At 33.7% G+C, this 24,887-nt stretch overlaps 1 protein-coding gene across 2 annotated transcripts in view; it reads left to right on the top strand.

Annotated features, from left to right (window-relative positions):
* Positions 1-20,971, top strand: part of EXOC5 (exocyst complex component 5) — a 57,168-nt gene extending 36,197 nt beyond the window's left edge. The window contains exons 13-20 of one of the 2 annotated variants that reach the window (XR_009699561.1): positions 7,537-7,645; positions 11,170-11,290; positions 12,472-12,558; positions 14,441-14,549; positions 14,746-14,961; positions 15,624-17,281; positions 19,706-19,757; positions 20,553-20,971. Coding sequence is in view for 1 of the 2 variants with exons in the window: in XM_061182600.1 (XP_061038583.1) it covers positions 7,537-7,645; positions 11,170-11,290; positions 12,472-12,558; positions 14,441-14,549; positions 14,746-14,961; positions 15,624-15,812 (831 nt within the window). In the remaining variant the exon portion in view is untranslated. Of the gene's footprint in view, positions 1-7,536; positions 7,646-11,169; positions 11,291-12,471; positions 12,559-14,440; positions 14,550-14,745; positions 14,962-15,623; positions 17,805-19,705; positions 19,758-20,552 lie in introns of those variants that run through there. The other variant, XM_061182600.1, reaches the window with a different exon arrangement.
* The last annotated feature ends 3,916 nt before the right edge of the window (positions 20,972-24,887 follow it).

Genomic DNA, 24,887 nt, shown 5'->3' with positions numbered 1-24,887 from the left:
TCCCTTTCGCCTCCATTTCTGTCCTTGGGCAACTGCTGATCTGCTTCACTGTAGATTAGTTTTCAAAAAGAAGGGGATGCTTCAGGACTGAGTCTTGAAAGCTAAATAGGAATTTTCAAGAAGTTGATTAACTTTCTAGAATTTTTAATAAATGGGATTATAGTATATTATAGTGTATACATGTGTTTCTGGATTCTTTAACTCAGCATAAATGTTTTGAAATTCATTCATGTTGTTGTGTGTATTAATTAGTATGTTCTTTTATTGCTGAGTAGTATTTTATTTAATGAATATGCCACAATTTGTTTATCCATTTACCTATTGATGGCAGTTTAGATTGGCTCCATTGTTTGACTATTACAAATGAAGTTGCTATGAATATTCATGCATATGTCTTTATGCAGACATATGCTTTCATTTCTCCTGAGTAGCTATATGATGTGATATGGTAATTCTTTTTACGAAACTGCCAAACCGTTTTTCAAAGTTGTTTCATGTGACATTCTTACCAGCAGTATATGAGAGAGTTGCATTTGTTCCACATGATTTCCAACATTTGGTATGATCAGTCTTTATTTTAGAGTCTAATAAGGTATGTAATGATACCTTATTATGGTTTTAGTTTGCATTTTCCTAATGACTAAAGATGAGCATCTTTTCTTGCATTTATTTGCCATTCATGTATATTATTTGGTGTATTTTGCGTGCGTTTTTTAAAATTGGGTTGTCTGTTTTCTTATTTTTTGACAGTTGTATATCTGTTTAAAATTCATTTATTCGATATATGATTTACAAATGTTTTCTTTCAGTCTGTGGCTTGTCTTTTTCATATCTAAAGAGTATTTCAAAGAATAGAAGTTATTAATTTTGATGATATCCAATTTAACACTTTTCTGTTATTGAAGGTATTTTTGGTATCATATTTAAAGAATCTTTGCCTAACCTAAGGTCACAAAGATTTCCTCTTATATTTTCTTTCTTTTGTTTCCTTTAAGTTTTCTTTCTTTTTAAAATAAATTTTTTTTTTAATTTTTCAACAATTTTGAAAGGTTACTTTCCATTTACAGTTATTACAAAATGTTGGCTATATTCCCCACATTGTACAATACCTTGAGCCTATCTTACACCCAGTGGTTTCTACCTGCCACTCCCCAACCCTTACATTGCCCCCTGCCCCCCTGCTCTGTAACCACTAGTTTGTTCTCTGCATCTGTGAGTCTGCTTATTTTTTGTTGTATTCACTAGTTTGTTGCATTTTTTTAGATTCCACATATAAGTGATATCATACAGTATTTGTCTTTTTCTGTATGACTTATTTCACTTAGCATAATGCCCTCCAAGTTCATCCATGTTGCTGCAAATGGCAAAATTTCCTTTTGTTTTTATGGCTGAGTAGTATTCCATTGTATATATATACCACATCTTCTTTATCCATTCATCTGCTGATGGACACTTAGGTTGCTTCTATATCTTGGCAACTGTAAATAATGCTGCTCTGAATATTGGGGTGCATGTATCTTTTGGAATTAGTGTTTTTGTTTTTTTTCGGATATATACCCAGGTATGGAATTGCTGGGTCATGTGGTAGTTCTATTTTCAGTTTTTTGAGGAACCTCCATACTGTTTTTCATAGTGGCTCTGCCACTAGGAATGTTTACATTCCTACTAACATTGTACAGGGTTCTTTTTCTCCACATCCTTGCCAACATTTGTTGTTTGTAGACTTGATAGCCTTTCTGTATGAGGTGTGACGTGGTATCTCATTGTGGTTTTGATTTGCATTTCTCTGATGATCAGTGATGTTGAGCATCTTTTCACCTGCCTGTTGGCCATCTGTTTGTCTCCTTTGGAAAAATGTCTGTTCAGATTCTTTGCCCATTTTTTAATCAGGTTTTTTTTTTTCATATTGAGTTGTATGAGTTTTTTATATATCTTGGATATTAACCCCTTATCTTGCATATCATTTGCAAATATCTTTTCCCATTCAGTATGTTGCCTTTTTGTTTTGTTGATGGTTTCCTTCGTTGTGCAAAAGCTTTTAAGTTGGATTGTGTCCCGTTTGTTTATTTTTGCTTTTGTTTCCCTTTCCTGAGGAGACGGATCCAAAAAAATATTGCTAAGACCTACGTACTGCCTATGTTTTCTTCTGGAAAAGAGCGTACTGCCTATGTTTTCTTCTGGAAGTTTAATACTATACTGTTTTGATCACTGTAACTATAAATCTTGAATCAGGTAGTGTGAGTCCTCTAACATTACCATAGAAAGCGTTTTCATATAAGTCTAATAATTTGTCAGTTTCTGGGGAAAAAAAAGTTTGGGATTTTGACTGGAATTGCTTTGAATCTATAGTTCTGTTTGTGGAGAATTGACGTCTTAGCAATATTGAGTTCTCAAATACAGTTGATTTTTATATGTTGATTTTGTACCTGCAACCTGACTAAACTCACTTATTCTAATAGCATTTTTTGTAGATTCCACAGGATTTTCTGTATAGAATATCATGTTTTCTGCCAATAAAGTCAGTTTTACTTATTCCTTTCAATATAGATGCCTGTTGTTTTGTCTCTTGCCTTATTGCCCTGGTGAGAACCTCCAATACAATGCTGACTATAAGTGGCGAGAGCATACACCTTGCATTATTCTTTTTGTTTGTTTGTTTGTTTTTTAAATTTTTTTTAAACATCTTTATTGGAGTATAATTGCTTTACACTGGTGTGTTAGTTTCTGCCGTATAACAAAGTGAATCAGCTATACGTATACATATATCTGCATATCCCCTCCCTCTTGCATCTCCCTCCCACCCTCCCTATACCCTGCATTATTCTTGTCTTTATCATTAATATGATGCTAACTGTAGGTTTTTCTTTTTTTTAATTTTTTTTATTGACATATAGGTTTTATTTATTTATTTATTTATTTATGGCTGTGTTGGGTCTTCGTTACTGCGCACGAGCTTTCTCTAGTTGTGGCAAGCGGGGGCTACTCTTCGTTGAGGTGAACAGGCTTCTCATTGTGGTGGCTTCTCTTGTTGCGGAGCATGAGCTCTAGGTGCGCAGGCTTCAGTAGTTGTGGCTCGAGGACTCTAGAGCTCAGGCTCAGTAGTTGTGGTGCATGGGCTTAGTTGCTCTGTGGCATGTGGGATCTTCCCAGACCAGGGCTTGAACCCACGTCCCTTGCACTGGCAGGCAGATTCTTGACCACTGCACCACCACAGAAGCCCCTATTGACATATAGTTGATTTACAATATCATGTAACTTTCAGGTGTACAGCACAGCAATATGTATACATATATATGTATACATATAAATATGTAACCTTATAGGTTATCACATAATATTGAGTATAGTTCCCTGTGCTATACAGTAGGTCCTTGTTGGTTATCTGTTTTATACATAGTAGTGTGTATATGTTAATCCCAGCCTCCTAATTTATCCCTCTCGCATCCCGCTTTCCCCTTTGGTAACCATACGTTTGTTTTCTGTGTCTGTGAGTCTCTTTCTGTTTTGGAAATAAGTTCATTTGTGTCGTTTCTTTTTCTTTTAGATTCCATATATAAGGTATATCATATGAGATTTGTCTTTCTCTGTCTGGCTTACTTCACTTACTATGATAGTCTCTAGGTCCATACATGTTGCAAATGGCATTATTTCCTTCTTTTTTATGGCTAAGTAATATTCCATTATATATATATGTATATATAATTTTTTAATTATTTATTTATTTATTTATTTATTTATTTTTGGCTATGTTGGGTCTTCGTTTCTGTGCGAGGGCTTTCTCTAGTTGCAGCAAGCGGGGGCCACTCTTCATCACGGTGCGCAGGCCTCTCACTATCGTGGCCTCTTTTGTTGCGGAGCACAGGCTCCAGACACACAGGCTCAGTAGTTGTGGCTCACAGGCCTAGTTGCTCCGCGGCATGTGGGATCTTCCCAGACCAGGGCTCGAACCCGTGTCCCCTGAATTAGCAGGCAGATTCTCAACCACTGCGCCACCAGGGAAGCCCCTGTGTATATAAATTTATACACACACACACACCCCCCCCCCACATCTTTATCCATTTATCTGTCAATGGACATTTAGGTTGTTTCCATGTATTGCTATTGTAAATAGTGCTGCTATGTACATAGGGGTGCATGTAACTTTTTGAATTATAGTTTTATCTGGATATATGCCCAGTAGTGGGATTGCTGGATCATATGGTAATTCTATTTTTAGTTTTTTAAGGAACCTCCATACTGTTCTCTATAGTGGCTGCAATTTACATTTACCAATTTACATTCCCACCAACAGTGTAGGAGGGTTTCCTTTTCTCCACACCCTCTCCAGCATTATGTATAGACTTTTTGACGATGGCCATTCTGACTGGTGTGAGGTGATACCTCATTGTAGTTTTGATTTGCCTTTCTCTAATAATTAGCGATGTCGAGCATCTTTTCATGTGCCTCTTGGCCATCTGTATGTCTTCTTTGGAGAAATGTCTATTTAGGTCATCTGCCCATGTTTTGATTAGGTTGTTTGTTTTTTTGATATTGAGCTTTATGAGCTGTTTGTATATTTTGGAAATTAATCCCTTGTCAGTCGAATCATTTGTAAATATTTTCTCCCATTTTGTAGGTTGTCTTTTAGTTTTGTTTATGGTTTCCTTTGCTGTGCAAAATCTTTTAAGTTTAATTAGGTCCCATTTGTTTTTCATAGATGCTGTTTATCAGATTGATGAAATTCTTTTATTCCTAGTTTTCTGTGTGTTTTTATAAGGATTAGATGTTAGACTTTGTCAAATGCTTTTTTTGTTGTTGTTCTGTTAATGTGGTGGATTACATTGATTGATTTCCAAATGTTAACCTTGCATTCCTTTGATAAACCCCATTGGTCATCATGTATTATCCTATTTATGTATGGTTGGATTAGGTTTGCTAAACTTTTGTTAAGAATTTTTGTGTTTGCCTTCAAGAGGGATATTGACGTATACATATTTTTTTCTCGTAATGTCTTTGTGTAGTTTTGGTATCAGGGTAATGTTTGCCTCATAGAATAAGTTGGAAAGTGTTCCTTCCTCTTCAATATTCTGGAAGAGTTTATGAAAATTGGTGTTATATTTTCCTTAAATATTTGGTAGAACTCACCAGTGAAGTCATTTGGGCCTGCAGTTTTTAACTTTGTGAGGGTTTTAAACTACAAATTAACTTCTGTAGTAGATATGGAGCTATTTTAGTTCCTTGTTTCTTTTTAAGTGAGCTTTGGTAGTTTGTGTCTTTTAAGATTTGTATATTTCACACAAATTGTTGAATTTATTGGGATTAAGATGTTCATGGTATTGCCTTATTATCCTTTTTTTTATGGTCAATTGATTTTGTGTGTGTGTCCGTGTGTGTGATTTTTAATTGAAGTATAATTTGTTTACAATGTTGTGTTGGTTTCTGGTGTATAGCAAAGTGATTCAGTTATATATACATAATATATATAATATATATATTCTTTTTCAATATAGGTTATTACAAGATATTGAATATAGTTCCCTCTGCTTTACAGTAGGACCTTGTTGTTTATATATAGTAGCTTATTATCTTTTTAACGTTTGTAGAATCTATAGTGATGTCTCCTATTCATTTTTGACGATTGGTATTTTTTTGTGTGTGATCATTCTGGCTGGAGGTTTATCAGTTTTATTGGTTTCCCCAGAGAATCAGCTTTTGGTATCATTGATTTTTCTGTTTTCTGTTTTGTATTTCATTGATTTCCACTCTTTATTACTTCTTTTCCTTCTGCTTACTTGGGTTTCATTTACCCTTCTTTTTCTAGTTTTTTAAGGTGGAGGTGAGACATTGATTAGAGACCTTTCTTATTTTCTAATATAGGCATTTAGTCTTATAAATTTCCCTTTAAGGTACTGCTTTAGCTGCATACCACAAATTTTAATTTGTTGTATTTATTTTCATTCAGTTCAAAATACTTTTAAATTTCCCTTTTGATTTCTTTTGGCCCAAGAGTGGCTTAGAAGTATGTTATTTCATTTCCAGACATTAGGGGATTTTGTAGACGTCTTTCTGTTATTGATTTAAATTTGATTTCGTTGTGGTTAGAGGACATACTTTGTGTGATATGAATCCATTTTAAATTTATCGAGACTTGTTTTTTAGCCCAGAATATGATCCATCTTGGTAAGTGTTTTATGAATACTTAAAGAAAATGTATATCCTGATGTTGTTGGATAGCGTATTCTATGAATGTCAGTTAGGTCCAGTTGATTAACAGTGTTGTTTATGTCTTCCATATCCTTACACATTTTCAGTCTACCTCTTCAATGAGTTATGCATGAATGTACGGATGTAGAGAGGAGGAATGTGAAAAATTAAATTTATTCTTTGTGGCTTGCTAAGGGCATTTGTTAAGCATCAGTGAGCAAAGAAGGGAGGTGAGGGTTGTGGTAGAGAGACTGATGAAGGGTAAAGGTTAGGGTTGTATTAAGAAGACCAGGAAGGGAATTGAATAATACCAAATTAGTATTTATAATCAGTAGAGATTTAGGGAATTTAAAGTGGGTTATGCACTTCAGTGCCCATTACTCTGAGAGTGGATCACAGATGGAGACTACAGATAGGCAACAATCAATTGATAAATAATATAGGAAGCAGTTATAAGAAGTTGAGAGGTAATTTTCTAACTTTTAAAGAGGGATTTAATTTTCTCAGCATAATTACTAATAATTCCTTTACTAAGTAGTTAATCAGCAGCAACATCAACATCAAAATGAAAATTTATTATTGTGAACTTATTATATGCCAAACACTGAGCTAAAAATACCTTACATGTATTTTCATACTTTATTTTCACCTCAAGGCTAGGATATAAGTACTATTAATATTATTCCTACCTTACAGATGAAGAAATTGAGGCTTGGTGGGGTTAAATAACATCTCAAGGGTTCACTCAACCAAGAAGTGATGAAGGTGGGATTTGAGCCTGTCGTATTTTATAGTGTGTCTGTTACTGATTTCCCATCCCCATCCTCCAATAAAATAAAGAATCCTTTTTGTTCTGAGTTTTACTAGAATAGCATTTGTTCATTTGGTGGCTCTCAAAATTCTTTTACTGTGACTCACAATAAGAAAGGCACTTTACATGGCAGTTGAGTGTACATTTATTATATGTATTTATGTGTGTGTGTATGTTATGTTTGTATGTGTTTATTTTATTAAAACATATTTGGTTTTAGTGTGTACTTTAGACATTATTTTCTATTGGTTCTCTCTTCTTTTCTCTCTCTCTTTCTTGTCACAATCCACTAATAGGTTACAATCCAGGTCAGAAAAACATTGATCTAGTCTAAGCCAGGAGAGTTGTAGACAAACACGGAGCATTGTAACTGTATGTATATGAGAAAGGCATTTTGGGTGGGCAGGAAGAGTTTTAAGTTATCATTTTGATACCTGAATACTATGTCTTATACAAAGTTGATTGCTAAAAAAAAAAAAAAAGTATTGCCTTTTTTTAAAGGTAAACTTGAGGAATGATGTATTTGGTTTTTGTTTTTAAAGCTCTCTGATCCTTCTGATTTACCAAGGAATGCCTTTAGAATTTTTACCATTCTTGTGGAATTTTTATGTATTGAACATATTGATTATGCCTTGGAAACAGGACTTGCTGGTAAGTATATTTATTTGTGTTATACTTCGTGTTAAATTCCTTTGATCCTATTCGGTTAAACTGTATGCATAATGTTGTTTTATATATATTCAACTCTATCTGTCAAAAGCAGTTCAGTGCAATGAAATGCTTTTTGAGCTTCTGTAACAAGGATTTGTCAGATACTAGAAGCTATAGAAAGACACAGTTCTCATATTGCTTACATTGACCAGGGCTACATAAGTCACTACAGTGTATGGAAGAATGTAATACAGTGCTGTAAGCTATGAAATGCCAAAGGAGCAGAAATGGAAGTGACAGCAATTCTGGTTGAGACAGTTGAGTAAAGTAAGATTTAGAAAGGAAAGTAAGCCTTTTCAAAATAAGCCTGGAGAGGAATAGATTCATATAAAATTTTTTCTTTTATTTTTGGTCTTCTGGGTTTACTGGTATTAATAGGATAATAATGACTTCTTCCCTAAATTACAGTCCCATTAATTCAGTTGCCTCCTTGACCTTTCTCACCTGTTCTGTGTGCATCTCAAATTTAATATATGCCAAATGAAACTCTTTATCTTCCACCTAAACTTCTTCCTTTCCCCTTCTTTTCCATGTCTTTAAAAGGCATTACCATTTACTGTTTGCTCAAGGCCCAAACCCCGGAGTTATCATAATTCTTCTTTTCATCAAACCTGATAGCCAGTCTATCAGCAAATCCTGTCTGTATACTGCCAAACATAACTCAAATTCGTCTACTTTTCTCCATTTCCGCTGATGCCACCCTGATTTAAAGATCATCATCTCTATCCATTCCTAACTGGTCTCTTTGTGTACATTCTTACCTTTCCAAATAACTGACTCCATGTAACAGTTATGTTATAAATTCAAGGGTCTTAAAATTTCTTGCTTAAGACCCTTTAGTGGTTTCCTGTTACTCTTAGGGGAAAAACAACAAGAAACTCTTTATGAAAGTATAGCTTTTGATCTGGCCTCCTCTTATATATTCATCTTCATCTCATGTTGCATTTCCCCTCACTACCCCAGCCCCTTTGGCCTTCATTCATTTTCCTCACTCAGGTTCTTTGCACTTGGTATCTCCCTACCCCCCAATCCTTTTCCTTCAGCTCTTCTCATGTCTGGCTTTTCACCCTTCTGATCTTAGCTAAAGTGCTACCTTCTTAGAGAGGCCTTTGCTGATCGACCTAGCTAAAAAGTGACACCCTTTTCCCAGCCTAGTTACGCATTATTTCATCATTGAATTAACTTTTTTCATAGCACTTGTTACAATGAAATTTTCATTTGTTAATATCTGCCTCACTCACCAGAATTCATTCATTGGACACATGCTTAAGTCCTTACCCTTGTACTCATGCAGCTTACATTCTTGTGGAAAAGATAGACAAATGACTAGTAAGTGCAATGAATAAAAATAAAATTGAGTAAGGAATAGAGAATAGTAATGGGAGGTAGGATGGGGAATTCAGGGGCAGAGGGCTTTTTTAGAAAGGCTGGTCAGAAAAGGCCTCTCTGAGGAGACATGAACCAGAGAGCTGAATGAAGTGAAGGAGTAAATTGAATATTTAGAGAAAGAGTATTTTAAGTAGAGAGAACAGCATGTAAGTTCTCTTGAATAGTGAACTTCACGGGAATCTTACCTGTCTTAGGAATCTCATCTGTCCTAATTGCCATTATAGGCTAGCACCTAGAAAGCACATAGCATATGCTCAAAAATGTTTGACTGTATATAACATCATTCCATAAATTTTCTAAGGTTGAAGCAAAATTACCCATAATTCAGTAACCTTGTGGTTTATTCTTACCCTTTTTTTTTTTTAACCTGCAGGACGTAGATAAGCATTTGTAGCCTGCTTCCCCCCCTTCCTCCACCCCATACAGCAGACACTTGACATCAAGTATTTAACATTTGCCATTTACAAATAAGCTAATGTGGTAATTTGTATTGGGATAATAATATCCACCTCAAAGATGTGAAGATTAAAGTAGATAATAAAAAAGTAACATGAATTTGATTCTATATGGTATGAAAGAGTTGTTCTTTAGCTAGTATGGAAGCCTAGCTTCTTCATTTTAATAGCAGTATTCATAATTTGGAAGGGCTTAGAAAATTTCCTGGTAGGATGAGAATGTCCCTTATACTCATAAACATTTTCCATGCAGCTATTTAGTTAGTACATACTGCTATTATTTCTAATGATTTTATAAAATTCTGTCATGCATATATATTATAAAGTTAACCACCCCCTATTATTAGACATCTTGGATCTTTTCAGCAATTTAGTAGTATAAATAATGCTACAATGAACATTGTAGAGCTTAAAGTGTTTTCCTTATTTTGAATTATTTTCTTTGGATAAAATTCTGGAAGTGAAATTACCAGATCAAAGTGTATTGCAAATTAAAAAAATTTTTATATGTATAAACTATTTTCCTAAGGGGTTTTTTCCCACTAATCTATACTGCTGCTGGCATGTATGATTATACCAGCTTTTCTGCACACCACTGAATATTCTTTAAAAACTTTAATAATTTAGTGGTTAAAAACATACATCACTATTGCCTTTTCATGTCTTTCATTAATAGCAAGGATTAGTATTTTCTACATGTGTATTGACTTTATTTTTTTCTCTTGTAAATTTGTGTTGGAGCCTTTAATTTTCTTATCAATTGGTGATTTTGTCGTTTATGGGAAAATAAAACACCTTTATTTTCCATTTTTAAAACTTTGAAAAAAAATCCTCCTCCTGTAAAGAACTCTAGGTATTAAACTTCTGTTTTCTCATTTTCTGTGAGTATTTTTCCTAGCCCCTTATGTCTTTGAATTTAGCTAGAAACATAAATGTCTGTGGTTAGTAGGGACTTTAGAGTTTAACTATTACTCTCTTAACAAAAGAGGAAACTGAAATCTGGAGAGATCAGCTGTCTGTTTTGGGGTCAGAATGTGAAGTGGCTTGAATACAGTGCTGAAAATCTGGAATTTATTATGTTGACAGTGAGGAGACTTTGAATTATTTTTGAGGAAATAGTAGAGAACATGGTGAGTGAAATATGTTAAATACATTATTATGGCAACAATATATAGCATCAAAGATAAGGAGATTTGAACCAGGATACTAATAAGAAAATTATTTTAACTGTTATCAGAGGTAATGAGGCCTGGTTATAAGAAAAATGGTAGAAGTGTATTCATGGCTCATGTGAATCATTGGGCATAGGAGGGCAGGAAAGGGAAGGAGAAGGTATAGTCCAAGACGATTCATTTATTGATTTATTTATTTTTTATTTATCTCCGCAAATAATGAAGACTTGAGTAGATAGTGAAAATTTGGACGTAAAAACGTTGGATGAATTTTATTAAATTATTAACAAGCTTAATTTTACTCTTCTGTCCACAAAAATTATTGCTGATTTAATGAAACAGCAGTTACTTTTATGCATGTTGTATATATAAAACCACATTCTTTTTTCTGTTGCTTACATGAATTTCTTTAATATGATTCTAACATATACATGCCTTCCAACTTTAGGAATTCCTTCTTCGGATTCTAGGAATGCAAATCTCTATTTTTTGGATGTTGTGCACCAGGCCAATACTGTTTTTCATCTTTTTGACAAGCAGTTTAATGATCACCTTATGCCACTAATAAGGTTAGTCAAATTGTCTGATTTTCATTGGTGTTTCAATGAATATTATAATATTCTACTTCTTGTTAAAATTTAAAAGTAATAGATGTTCGTTAAAACATCAAACAGGAACAGGAGGGTGTGAAATAAGTAAAAGCCCTTTTCCTCTTCCTTGCCTTCCTGTTTTCCTTCTGTGGTATTAATTTTAGTTTACTGAATGTGTCAGAAACCTAAATCCTGATATGAAAGATAACTTCTAGCTTGTTCCCACTTATTATAATAAAAAGATGTACAATAACAATTTTATGAGATCAGTAGGACAGGTTTTGATGAGGCATTAAATAAGGTTTAGTTTATATCTTCCTATCAATTTATGTGAACTTTTAAAGCATGTGAGGATTAAATAAGGTAGTGTATATGTGAACATGCTTTTTAAAATTGTAGGTGTAGTACTATAATTAAAGAGGAAGAATATTCATATAGAAGATACAATTCTAGACATTTTGTATAAACGTTGATATGCCAAGAAATAATTAGTCTAGAAACGATCTCAAAGATAAAGATTACTTGTGATCCCTGAATCACATTTTGAAAGGAAATTTACTTTTTAAAGAGCTCTAATGTCACATAACAAAGAATTCACGTAATTATTAGGGTTGCATATTCTTTAATATTTTGGGTGTTTTTTGACATTTAGGTAATACTCAGAAGGTAAATATGGCTACCAAGTTGGTTTTGTTTTTCGTTTTTTTTAATATAGGAAAGCTAAATACAATTGAATTGGGTGTTAGTCTCCAAATTTTAATTATTATAATTTGCTGTATTCTCAAGACTTTGTGATTTTTCTTACTGATATACCAGAAATTTAATTAAAAAGGAAACCAAATAATTTCAGAATTTCAAAATCACATGTTTATATTCTAAAGGGATGTCTCCTCACAGATGAAAGTAATAAATCTAAATCCTCCTCTTCCTTCTCTTTTAACTGGTTAATTTTTCCTAGCGTGAGTATTGTAATGAATTGGGCATAGTGAATACTAAATAATTACTTTACTATTTATATGCTTCTTGGATTGGTGAGCAAATTAAAATGTGTGTGTGTGTGTGTGTGTGTAGGTATATAGCAATACACATATGCCTATGAAAAACTGTTAGAATTGTAAGGCTACTAATGTGATCTTTTTCCCCCTTTAAACATTCAATAGCTCTTCTCCTAAGTTATCTGAATGCCTTCAGAAGAAAAAAGAAATAATTGAACAGATGGAGATGAAATTAGATACTGGCATTGACAGGCAAGTTGTTAGTTTTACTATTTCTCTTGCATTTTTTTTGTTGTGTTTATTTTTTTTATTTTTAAATTTTTTTAACATCTTTATTGGAGTATAATTGCTTTACAGTGTTGTGTTAGTTTCTACTGTATAACAAAGTAAATCAGTTATATGTATACTTATATCCCCATATCCTCTCCCTCTTGCACCTTCCTCCCACCCTCCCTATCCCACCCCTCTAGGTGGTCACAAAGCACCGAGCTGATCTCCCTGTGCTATCGCTTGCATTTTTTAAAAATTGTAAAAACGCCATTGTAACAACATGAAAATGATTTTCAGAGAAGAAAAAAGTCTATTTTAATTCCACCATCCTGCTATAACGTTTGATTTTATTTTTACATATTGCTTTCATCTTTATTAGAATGTTGTTTTTATTGGCTTCCAGGTTTATTATTTATGGAAGTCAGTATGTTTAGACTTACTTTTAAAGCAGATTCTATTTAAAATCTTTTTTTGTAAATGCCCCCTCCTACACACACACACACACGCGTGTGTGCACACACCCTCTTGCTCTCCCTCGCTCTCTCTCCAAACTCCTTAAAAATGGTATGTAACATAGAGGATTTTATTTTCAGTTAGAACTGTCAGGCTAATATCTGAAATGCTTTAAATAAATATACTGATTTTCTAAAAGTAACTTCCATTAAGTGAATGCAGACTCTACATTCAAAAAATTTTTGTAATGTGTATTGTAGTTAATTACCTGTTCATAATGTGGAGCAGTGGATCTCTGTCTTTTGAGATGATGGTGGGCATTTATTTATTGATGATGACAATAGCTACTATTTGGTTTGGCCAGAAAGTTCGTTCGGGTTTTTGTAACATGAAAAGCCCGAACGAACTTTTTGGCCAACTCAATATTTATCAAGAATTTGCTATGTGCCGGGCACAGTACAAGGATCTTTACCTGTATAATTTCGTTTATTTAAGTAGGAAATACTATTCCCATTTTACAGGTGAGGAAATGAAAGCTTAAAGAAATGAGGTAGTTTGCTCAAGATCTAATGCTGGATATTTGGGACTCAAATTCTAAAGCCCATGCTACTAGGTTTGGGCATATTTTTATTTACTGTAATTCTACTCCTTTCTCTTCTATTCAAGAAAACATATTTGAATATAAGTTAGTTACAGGAACTCTAGCCCTTAATATCTTTGTCTTTTGCCAATCTATTATCCTTTCCCAGCTTTATTTTATTCATTGTTGTGCTTAGATTGCTTGGTCCATCTCTTTAGTTACTCCCTCGTAATTACCCTAAAATTTATTTCCTTTAACCATAATTATCTTACAGATCCTAAAATCTGGATTAATGCAGACTCTTTTATTCCCATAACCGTATGGCTGATTGCTGTTGGAGAATACCACGTAACTCAAACATTATTCGTGCCATTACAAACACATACTCTCATTTCTCAACTGGGTCTTCAGTACCACTTGTTCAGCCTCCTGCTTGTCCTTAGACTGTGAAACTCGGGTTCTTCTCACCTGTTCTTCTAAACTTTGGCCATTCCTCATAAGCCCCTCTATCTTACTGCCTTCCTAAGCATTCTCCAAATATAGTTGTTAAGGAAACAAATTAGTGACAGTCTTCTAAGATCTTTAAGATTTCCTTAAATAGAGTAATGGGCAAATGAATCTTTGCCCTGTGTTTTGAGCAGGAAGCTAATAAAACTAAGAGGTCTTTGATGTCAAGACCTAGAATTTACTTTTTTAAAATCTAAAGTATACCCATAGTAAAATAGTCTCATGGTGACATGAAATTAAATAATTTAAATTTAAATAATATAAATAAAAGTAAATATAAAGTAAATTAAATGGATCAAATACATGGTGTTCTCAATTCTCTAGGACATTAAATTGTATGATTGGACAAATGAAGCATATCTTGGCTGCAGAACAAAAGAAAACAGATTTTAAGCCAGAAGATGAAAACAATGTTTTGATTCAGTATACTAATGTGAGTAAAATGATTCAGTATGCTAGTAAGAATATCTGCTTTGTTTGTACTTTTGTTAACATTTCATTGATGTATCTTATTATGCTCCAAGTTTTTTTCTTTTATACTTAGAGATTAATGAGAAACTATATGTATTTTCTCCTTAGCTAAGCTGATACACATTTCTATGTAATAAGTATAGAAAAAATTTTTACAGGCCTGTGTTAAAGTCTGTGCTTATGTAAGAAAACAAGTGGAGAAGATTAAAAATTCCATGGATGGGAAAAATGTGGATACAGTTTTGATGGAACTTGGAGTACGTTTTCATCGACTTATTTATGAGCATCTTCAACAATATTCCTATAGTTGTATGGGTGGCATGTTAGCAATTTGTGATGTTGCTGAATATAGGAAGTGTGCCAAAGACTTCAAGGTATGTATTCACAAATATCAAACTTGTAAATAGGTTCAAGAACATAAGTCAGATCATAAAAAATGTGTACTGACTTATAATCATTAGTGAAAAGTTTATAACTTTTGTTGACATTGTAGTGAGACAGATCTAACATTTCCTAACTGAAAAAGTATTGTTGCAGTCATATTTTCAATATTAACATATTTTTGCTTTGAGCTTTATTTTAGACAAGGCCGTATTTCAGTTCCAGTTCCATAGTCCGAATGACCTTATTAAATAATGCCCATGACTAATGCTGCATATATCAGATATCAGGAAAATATGTTCTTTCTTCATGTACATCTCTCTGAAATCAGTTTCCCTTAATGTTTAAATTATTTAAGAAACCTGCTAAATCAATGATAACTAATTCTAGTTTACAAAAGTATAAATGATTATTACTATTTAAGAAAATTGGCATAATATGAATCTTTTCAAAAAGGTTATAGTGAGTTTTATAATGTCTGAAATATTTGAGTTTTAACACTTCAGGAACTTTAAAAAATTCTAACGTTGAACTCTCCAACATTAGTTAAGTCCTGAATAACAGTACGTAAGTGAGAAGAATTTACAAACTGATTGTAAAACTAAACATTATTTTGTTTCAATGCTATTTTTTTCCTTCTCTTATCTCAATTCAGATTCCTCTGGTATTACAGCTTTTTGATACTCTGCATGCACTTTGCAATCTTCTGGTAGTAAACCCAGATAATTTAAAGCAAGTCTGCTCAGGAGAACAACTTGCTAATCTGGACAAGAACATTCTTCACTCCTTCGTACAACTTCGTGCTGACTATAGATCTGCCCGCCTTGCTCGACATTTCAGCTGAGGTTGAATTTACAAGGGCAGTGTGTTGTACTTCAGCAGGCCTTGGTTGATAGAAAGCACAGGCGGTTTCTTATGATACAGCCAACATTTTATTGAAAAATGATGACTGTTCAGAAAAACAGCAGCCATACTTACCCTTGAGATTTTTTTGAAATTTGGACACTACTAAGCATATTTTGCTCTTTTCCCTTAAGTTGAATTTTAATTCCGTTTTTGAACTTATAAATTTCAAACTCTGTAAAGCTATATGTCATTGTTTTCATCCTGGAAAATGTTGGTGTCAGAAGGCAAATGAGATGTTACCAGTGTTCTGGTTCATGTTCTTTAACATAGTCCATTGGGAAATTTCACCATCCTATTTTGCACTAAAGATGGGTAAAATCCAGCAAAACTACATTATTATTTATCAATTTTCAGCACTGGTAACTGTGAATCAGGTTATTTTAGGTTTTTCTAGAGAACTTTTTGCTTCTTTCAGAAGGTTAATTAACAATTGGGCATAATTTTTGTAGTTGGTTGGATTTTTCTGAGGTACAACAATAACACTATTCCAAGAAAAAAGTTATAAACAAAACTAAAATGATGAAATGTTTTATGTAGGTATTAGCAGTGGATCAGAATACATCTGCTTTCTGGGTAAAAAAAAAAAACTTAAAAGTTTACAATTTCTTATTTGGTAAACAGATTTTTAAGCCAATGCTAGCAAGAAATTAATAAAATTATTTTATATTTTGCTTAAGATAAGGTGGAGGCTCTTAACTAAAGGACCATATTTATTCATTATTTTAATATTATAAGGGAAGTAAAAAAATGAGGTATAGTCTAAATGGTGCATATGAGAAGTATTGACAGTGTTTAGCAACAATACAGTCCTTTAAGATTTCTACCTTTATGCAAAACTGGAATAAGATGGAATGGCTAAACATGCAGGTAGTCTTCTATTTTAAGAGGAATTGGGAATTGATAGTTAGCATTATATTCTAAGTCTCGAGATAAACTTTGCAAGGACTAGTTGCTTTTTAAATCTATAGTTTCTGTCATTACCTTTTTCAAGGCATTTCTGAAGCAATTCCTACTGAATGTAGTTAATTGAATTGGCTTAATATGGTGGCATAATAAATCACTTATAAAATTTTAAACATCAAGCAGAAATTTAGAAAGATCTTTACTCTAAAAACTATAAACTTGCTCTGTGAGAATGCATTCTTAGCTATATGTAGTGTTTCAGCTTTCATTGTGTTTTTCATAGTCTTCAGGAACAGATAAACTTTAATGTTCAACTCATTCTTGACTTTTCTTTTTCTTTTAATGTAGGCTTTTTGGCCTAATTTTGGAAAACTAATTTTAAGAATATGTTTCTGAATGTTCATCAACTTTACCAAAACTTCCAGGTCCAGAGCGAGCTAGCTACTGTTTAAGTTACTATTGACTGAATTTTCTTCATTTTCTGTTTAGCCCAGTGTCATCACGGTAAGCAAGAGAAATGAAGTATGCCAACTTTTATCAAAGCATTTTAGGAAATTGTGGCAGCTTTAGAAGGCTGTCTAGTTTTCTATTCCTTAGCCAAAGGAAAGCCAGAACAGGTTTTGGATACTAGAGAAAGTCATATGCTTGTACTATTGCCATTTTAGAAAGCTCTGATGTGAATTCAAATTATACCTCTGTTACGTAAAGCCAACAATTTTAAAGCAGTAGTTTTACTGGCCACTTGAACTCTTTGTACACAGTGTCAATTTGTAAAAAAATAAAAAAGGGAAAAAAATATCAAATAAAACATGAGAGAACACTTTAAGACTTCCAAATCAGAAAAGTGCTTCAAATTATTTTGTTTGGATTAATTTTTTAAATGTAAAACATATATTTGTTGCTTAGATATTTTGTTAATTATTATTTCCATGTTTGAATTCTGTGCAATATTTTCCATTATGTCCATTGACAGGACAGTAACAAAGAAAACTCATAAGTGACTACCTAATTTAGAAGTGTTAACATTAATGCTCAATAAACAAATTCCCTGCAATTGTTTTTTTTTTTTATTTCACTCCATTTTTACATTTTGAGGACATCCATACTGAATTTTATAAATTATTTTTAATTTAAATTTTTAAGATGTTTCTTATTTTTCATAGCATAGGTCTTCCTTTTTAAGCAGAAAAATACTTGACTATATAATCAAAATTAGAAACAGATCGTCTTTCTCTAAGAAAAAATAATTTGTTGTATAAAGCAGTATGCATTCTTTGCATTCGTTGTATTTCATTTTGAAAGTATTTTTCATATTAATGGACACTACAAAATTCTGCTCAAAATATATGGCTCAAAAGAGATGGTCAATAAGTAAAATGTTTTTCATATGCACATGGTAAAATTTTAGGTAGCGATAATGGAACTTTGTATATCAGTAACTTTAGTCAACATTTGAATAAGGAGAATCTTTATAATTTTCCGTAGTTTCACATGAGCTAACATGCAATGTTTAGATAATGTTTTGAAATTGAAAATAGACTCTTAAACACTGCGTTTTTAGGAAATGCAGAAACACTCCATAAAAAGCTTGAGTGTATTATGTTTTCATAACACAGAAAGTGAAATACAGAACACAGGTTTAAGAAGGAAGTCTAGCTTCTATAAGTTATGATATTAAAAATGACAGCTAACCAAAGTAGCTGAATACTTCTTATGAGGAATTGATCTGGGAGTTTAACTTTTTTTTTTTAATACAAAAATATTCTATGTATTACCGTTTATTGCCCATTGACTCAGAAGTATGACATATTTTCTAGAAGCATAGTGATTTCTAGTGGAGAATTTGACATATGAAGCATTCTGAGCTTTCATCCAATTAGTTTAACTATATTCAGTCCCTGTAGTACTTCTCTCTGCTTGAAGAAGTCTGTCCTGAAATACGTCGTGTACTTTGGAGGAAAAGACCAGTCCATATTGTTACTGTAAATAATTCTACATAAAGTAAAAATAGCATTTAAAAATTTTTGATGCATAATAAAGTATAGCTATATTTATTGACTTTAGTTCCATGCAGTGTGCTAAGCCCTTTACATACATTATCTCATTTGGTTTCAAAGGAGCCCTAGGAGTAGGGTACTGTTATCTCCATTTGACAGACCCCGTGCACAGAAAGTTTTAAGTAGATCTGCTCAAGGTCTACAGCTAAGTAAAAGACTCAGATAGAAAGAAACCTGAATGTTTCTCACACTTTATCTTCTATACACTATTCTCCTTATGCAACATAAAATATTGTTTGATAGGCTCATTAGTTTTGCTGAGTCTAATTTTCTTTTCATCCAATGTTTGGTTCTCGTTGTAGTGTTTAGATTATGAAGTTGGGATACAGGGCTAATATCTAATTTACTGTTAGACGTTTTCGTAATGTCTCCGGTGTGTGGTCATACTTTTATAAAATTTGGTTTTTAAAATTTTATAAGTGGTCATGAAATTTTAATTGAATATTAAGTGTGTACCTACTAGAAATCTTTCCATCAAAAAGTTCTTCAGTGAGTTATTTTGCATAATCATAATACTGTTTGAGTAATAATTTTTGCAACAGAAAGACTTCAGGTATTTTGTACCATATTTTGTAACATGGGAGTGAATGACAGCTCTACCTTGAAAGATATGAAGAAATCAGTATTTCTACCTTCAAAAACAGACTATTTTAGTGTCACAAGTTTGCCAATTCTGTTGTTTATTTAGTGCATTGGTAGTTTTTAAATGGCTAATGCTGGAGTGAAAACATGGAGAAAAATGTACTCAATGTATTAGCAATAGGCAGTCATTTTTATATAATCAAATATTGCATAGTTAATATTTTTAAAATTGCCTTAACTCTTAACTTTTATTCTTACCACTGATCAGTCTTTCTCTTTCCAAATTTAGGGGAGAAACAACCCTCAAGTGTATATAGGAGAGAAACCTGACACATTAGAGAGTAAGAATTTTAATTGGTGTTTTGAAGCAGCTGGGTTGATAACCCTGGGCTTAACAAGATTGATATTTTTAAACTAGGCCCTGTATACTTTAACATAGTTATCTGGGAGGTAACACTAAACTTCAGTTCTTGTGATTAATAACACTTTTGTGGGGGAGAGACAAGTAATTAACCATACTTGCTCATTTTCTAAGTGGTTTAGAAGGTTGCAGTCTGCCTCACCATACAAAGCTAATTTAAATATGAATATATAACAATCATACTTCAAACAGCAAACAAGCTCAGAGGAAAGTCATTTATTCAGAAGGCATAGATTTGCGCTAGACAGCAGTGATGCATTACAAATATATAATTATTTTCACTAATATTTGAGCAGGTGGAATGGATTAGAACATGGTCAACATTATGCTGCTGCTAACATGTATTTTCCTATATTAATATGTACTGTGCAACATGTATTAAAATTGTCAATAATTCATTTTAGCCGAGATACTAATATTTATATTACTGTGTTGAAGAGACAGTATCCAACTGAGCCACTTTTAATTTAAAAGTCTGAAACTGGAATTAAGTTTACTTTCAAAAGCCACTTAAATTACTTTATAATCACTGGAAGGTCAATAAAACATAGAATTATCAGTGACTGGTCACTTAATAGGAAGAAGTATGGAGGGTTAAGAATAGGGATAAGAATCTGGAATGAGTTAAATTAAGTTTCATTTATACTCAGATGAGTGACTTCCTTTTGTTTTCACCATTGGCAATCTTAAATGAAGGAAAATGTCTTTCTTCCAGAGTATCTTCATATTAATAAACTAAGTTTGAAGATTGGATGGAACCAACTCCAAGGAATTAATCTCCAGTGGTGGACTTTCAGATTTTTTAGATTAAACTTTGAGAGGTAGGAAGCCTTCTTGATGCCCCTGTAATCTTAAATAGGCAGGTGCCTTGGAATGGGGCCATCCCTTTTTACCTGCCTGTCATTTTAATCTTTATACTGTGGGTAAATTTGGTTTCTTTGAACTCTGGCATTTTGTTGTGGCCGTCTATCAAACCTGCAGCTTTTTGCTATAGAGAATATTATCCAAATAGAATCTGGACAATGCTGAACTAAAGAAAACTGTGAAACTACCTCTTAAGTATATTGTTTGCAAATGCTGTGTGCTAGAGGATTCACATAAAATTATGTGAAAATACTTTATAAGGAATAATACTAAGTGCCTCTATATTAGGATTCTTCAGTAGAATGTATTTTCAATTTTTGCCACAAGGGGGAGAAGTTATTTTTATAGTAATACTTACAAACATTTTTGTTTGATGAAAATAGAACTCACATAGCTTCTCTCTACTGAACAGCACCTATGAACATGTCGCTGTCCTAACTAACAGGAAAAGTGTGTGAGTATGTGTGTGTGTTTAAGATTCTGAAAGTCATGTGTGAGAAGAATTTCTGGGTGAATTAATGACACAAAACTAAAACAGTTTTGAAGAACATATATGTGCACAGTGGACCCAGGAACTGGACAGACTTCGTCATTAAAATTGTTTTTTTAATCATTGAATTCTTTTATCAGCTCTTTAAGAATAATAAGAATCTATTGATTCATTTTTTTGCTTTCTGCTTTTTAAAGAAAAATTTTCGAAACAATCTCTAACTTACAGAAAAGTTGTAAATATTGTACAAATAAAATTTTTCCACTTTGAGAGTAAGTTGCTGTCGTGATGCCCCATCACCCTGCAATACTTTTTTTTTTTTTTTTTTTTTAATAGGGAGCATTTTCTTTTTTTTTTTTTTTCTTTTTTTTAATTTTTATTTATTTATTTTATTTATGGCTTTGTTGGGTCTTCGTTTCTGTGCCAGGGCTCTCTCCAGTTGTGGCAAGCGGGGGCCACTCTTCATCGCGGTGCGCGGGCCTCTCACCATCGCGGCCTCTTTTGTTGCGGAGCACAGGCTCCAGACGCACAGGCTCAGTAATTGTGGCCCACGGGCCCAGCCGCTCCGCGGCACGTGGGATCCTCCCAGACCAGGGCTCGAACCCGCATCCCCTGCATTGGCAGGCAGATTCTCAACCACTGCGCCACCAGGGAAGCCCCCCTGCAATACTTTTGTATTTCCAAAGAGAAGAAATTCTCCTATATAGCCACAATACAACCATCAAAATCAGGAAATTAACATTGATATATTACTCCCATCTAATCCTAAGACCCCATTCAGGTTTCACCAGTTGTCCCAATAATGTTTTATAAGGATCCACTTCAAAATCATGTGTTGTCTTAGGTTGTAGTATCTCTAGTTTCTTTCACTCTGGAGTGGTTCCTCAGTCTTTCCTTGACTTTTACTACCCTTGGCACGTTTGTAGATTATAAGCCAGTTATTACGTAAAATGTCCCTAAATTTGGATTTATCTGTTTCCTTGTGAATAGATTCCAGTTGTGCTTTTTTGGCAGGGGTATTATAAAAGCAATTCTGTGTTCTCATTGCATCCTATGAGGTAGTGCACAATTTCAGTGCACTGTTTCTGATGATACTCATTTTGATCACTTGCTTAAGGTATCAGGCTTCTTCACTGTAAAGTTACTTCCTCCCTTTGTAAGTATTTTGTGAGGAGGTAGTTTGAAACTATTTATATATCCTGCTCCTAATCAAAATTTCAGGTTATTAATATCAGTATGAATTCACGGTTTTCTAGTCAATGGATTATAATCTGTTATTTATTTTGAATCTCAAATCATCCCACATTTGGTCAATGGGAGCCCTTTCAAGTTGGCTCCTGTGTCCTTTGACAAGTTGCCATCATTTTTTAAGTACTTTCTTACATTTGAGCACACAGGTTTGTCCAAACTTACCTTGTACTTACCTGCCCCATCTTTGGAATCAGCTGTTTCTCTGCCTTTTAGTGGAAATTGGTATTTAGAAACTACAATTTGTGCATGAGAAGTGCTTATAATTGAGATATCGGTGCCACACTCCTTCTCAGTGGATGGTGCTTTAGGGCTTTATGTGTGTATATACATATATATGTTTTAAATTTACATACACATACACTTTACTGTGTGGCACCCTTTTCACCTCACTTGAGCTCCAGTACCCCATATTGTATTTCTCTCTTCCCCCATGCAGGAGGGGGACTTCCTCACTCCACTCAGCCTCTGAGGCTTTGGCTTTAGGACAGGTTGGGGGAATGAAAACAGTCATTACAGAAAACATGTAAAGATTTTAAAATTCTAAATAAAAATTACTCATTTCATCATTCAGAAACAACTATTTTTTTTTTGGTGTATTTTCTTTTATTGTAGTGATCAAATTAATAAAGCTGAATTGAGAAGGGTTAAGTGTTTATGCCAAAAACACGAGGCTTATATTTTAAGGAATTAAATTTGAAATCATATCATATGTTTTTCTATAATACGTGTCCTTGCTACTATGAGTAGTTGTTAATTAATGATAAAGTACATCAGAGAAACTGATTCTGAGAAAGGAAATCTGACCATTAAGGACTAAATACCAATAGGATATTGGTATTTTATTACTAATAAAATTCAAAGGAAAAATGATCATAAAGTTGTTTTGTAGGCCAGCAAATAAAAATATATTTAAGTAAGATCAACTTTATATGAGAAAGGAATCTGTATCTAGACTGGATTTAATACATCTTAAAATAAACTTCGTTTGAAATAGGAGTCTATATATGGGCAAAGTACTTAATCCTCAGTTTCCTTGTTAGTGCTCTATGATCACTGCTAAGGCTAAAATTCTGTAATTCCAAATGCAGGCATTCTGTTGAGAGTGTATAGTGATGTCAGAAATAGATTAGCTTAAGAAGTCATGTCTGAGCCCAACTGAGAGTATCTGAGAGCTAGATCCTCCTCCAGTGCTGCCAGCTTGCAGTGACCGTACACCACTTTGGTTAAGAGCTAAGGCTCTTGAATCAGACAAAAGGCAGATGTGCATCTTGGCTTTGTCACTTGCTAATTATGTGACCTTGTGCGAGTGTTGTAAAGTGGGGAGAAAAGACATTTGTGGTTTTCATCCTCACCACTTCTGTCAGCTTTTTGAAGGTATTTCCAGTCCTATGTGGGATCACCTCATTGGCTCATTTTTCATCTGACCAACATTTATTGAAATGTTGTCCTTTGTCCGGTACTGTATTAGAAGTTAGGGATATTAAGATTAAGTAATAAGATCCTGCCCTCAAGAGTGTAGCCTAGTGAGAAAGTTAATGTATGCAACCAATGATAGTATTCTATAATAAGTGCTATAACAGTAGCATGGAACCAAGTACTGTGAGAGTCCACAGGGAGCTGTTACTAAATTTGTGGGCTGCTGGGGAGGGTAGGCAATTAAAACTATTAAAGTTACCTTTTATTAAACACCTATTATGTGTCAGACACCTTGCTAATAATACATTTGTTATTGTGCTTAATACAGTGGGAGGTAGGTACTGTTTTTATCCCCATTTTACAAATGAGGGAACTGAGGCACAGAGAAGTTAGATAACTTGACAGAGGTTAAATATCTAAGAAATAATAGAGTCAGAATTCAAACTATAACCACAGGCTTCCAGAGCCAGTGCTTTAACCACTTTGTTCTATTACCTCCAAGAAGATGTCACACTAGACTTTTAAAAGTCAAGGAGCATTTCAGGAAATGGAACAGGTAGAGGGGCATTCCAGGTAGATGTGACTCACACTTGCAAAGGTGTGGTGCATGAGTCACTGGTGTATTCACTGAATGTGAGTAGAGCTTAGGGTATGTGGTCTGTCAGAAAGGCAAGTAAAGCCTGGAATATTTGGGTCAGGGTTAGTTTATTAAGAGTTTTAAATGCTATGCTAATTGTTTAGGCTTTATCATAAAAGTAATAGAGAACCAACCATTAATGATTAAGTAGGTGAATGACATGAACAACTCTTTAAAAAGGCGGCTGATAGGAATGTGTGCCGTGGGTGAGAGGGCAGAAGAGAGCAGAAGCTAGGCTACTGCATTAATCTGGATGCTGAGGGCCTGAACTGGGGGAGTAGCACAGGAATGAAGAGGAAGTGATGGACTCAGGAAACACTTGGAAGATTAAACCAATGGGACTTATCTATTGTTGATTATTGGATGTGGAGGGCAAGGAAGAGAGGGAATCA

Source organism: Eubalaena glacialis, chromosome 2 (assembly GCF_028564815.1).
Source record: "Eubalaena glacialis isolate mEubGla1 chromosome 2, mEubGla1.1.hap2.+ XY, whole genome shotgun sequence".
Lineage (NCBI taxonomy): Eukaryota > Metazoa > Chordata > Mammalia > Artiodactyla > Balaenidae > Eubalaena > Eubalaena glacialis.
Note: the sequence above shows the minus strand (reverse complement) of the source record. Positions and strands in the feature narration are given on the sequence as shown.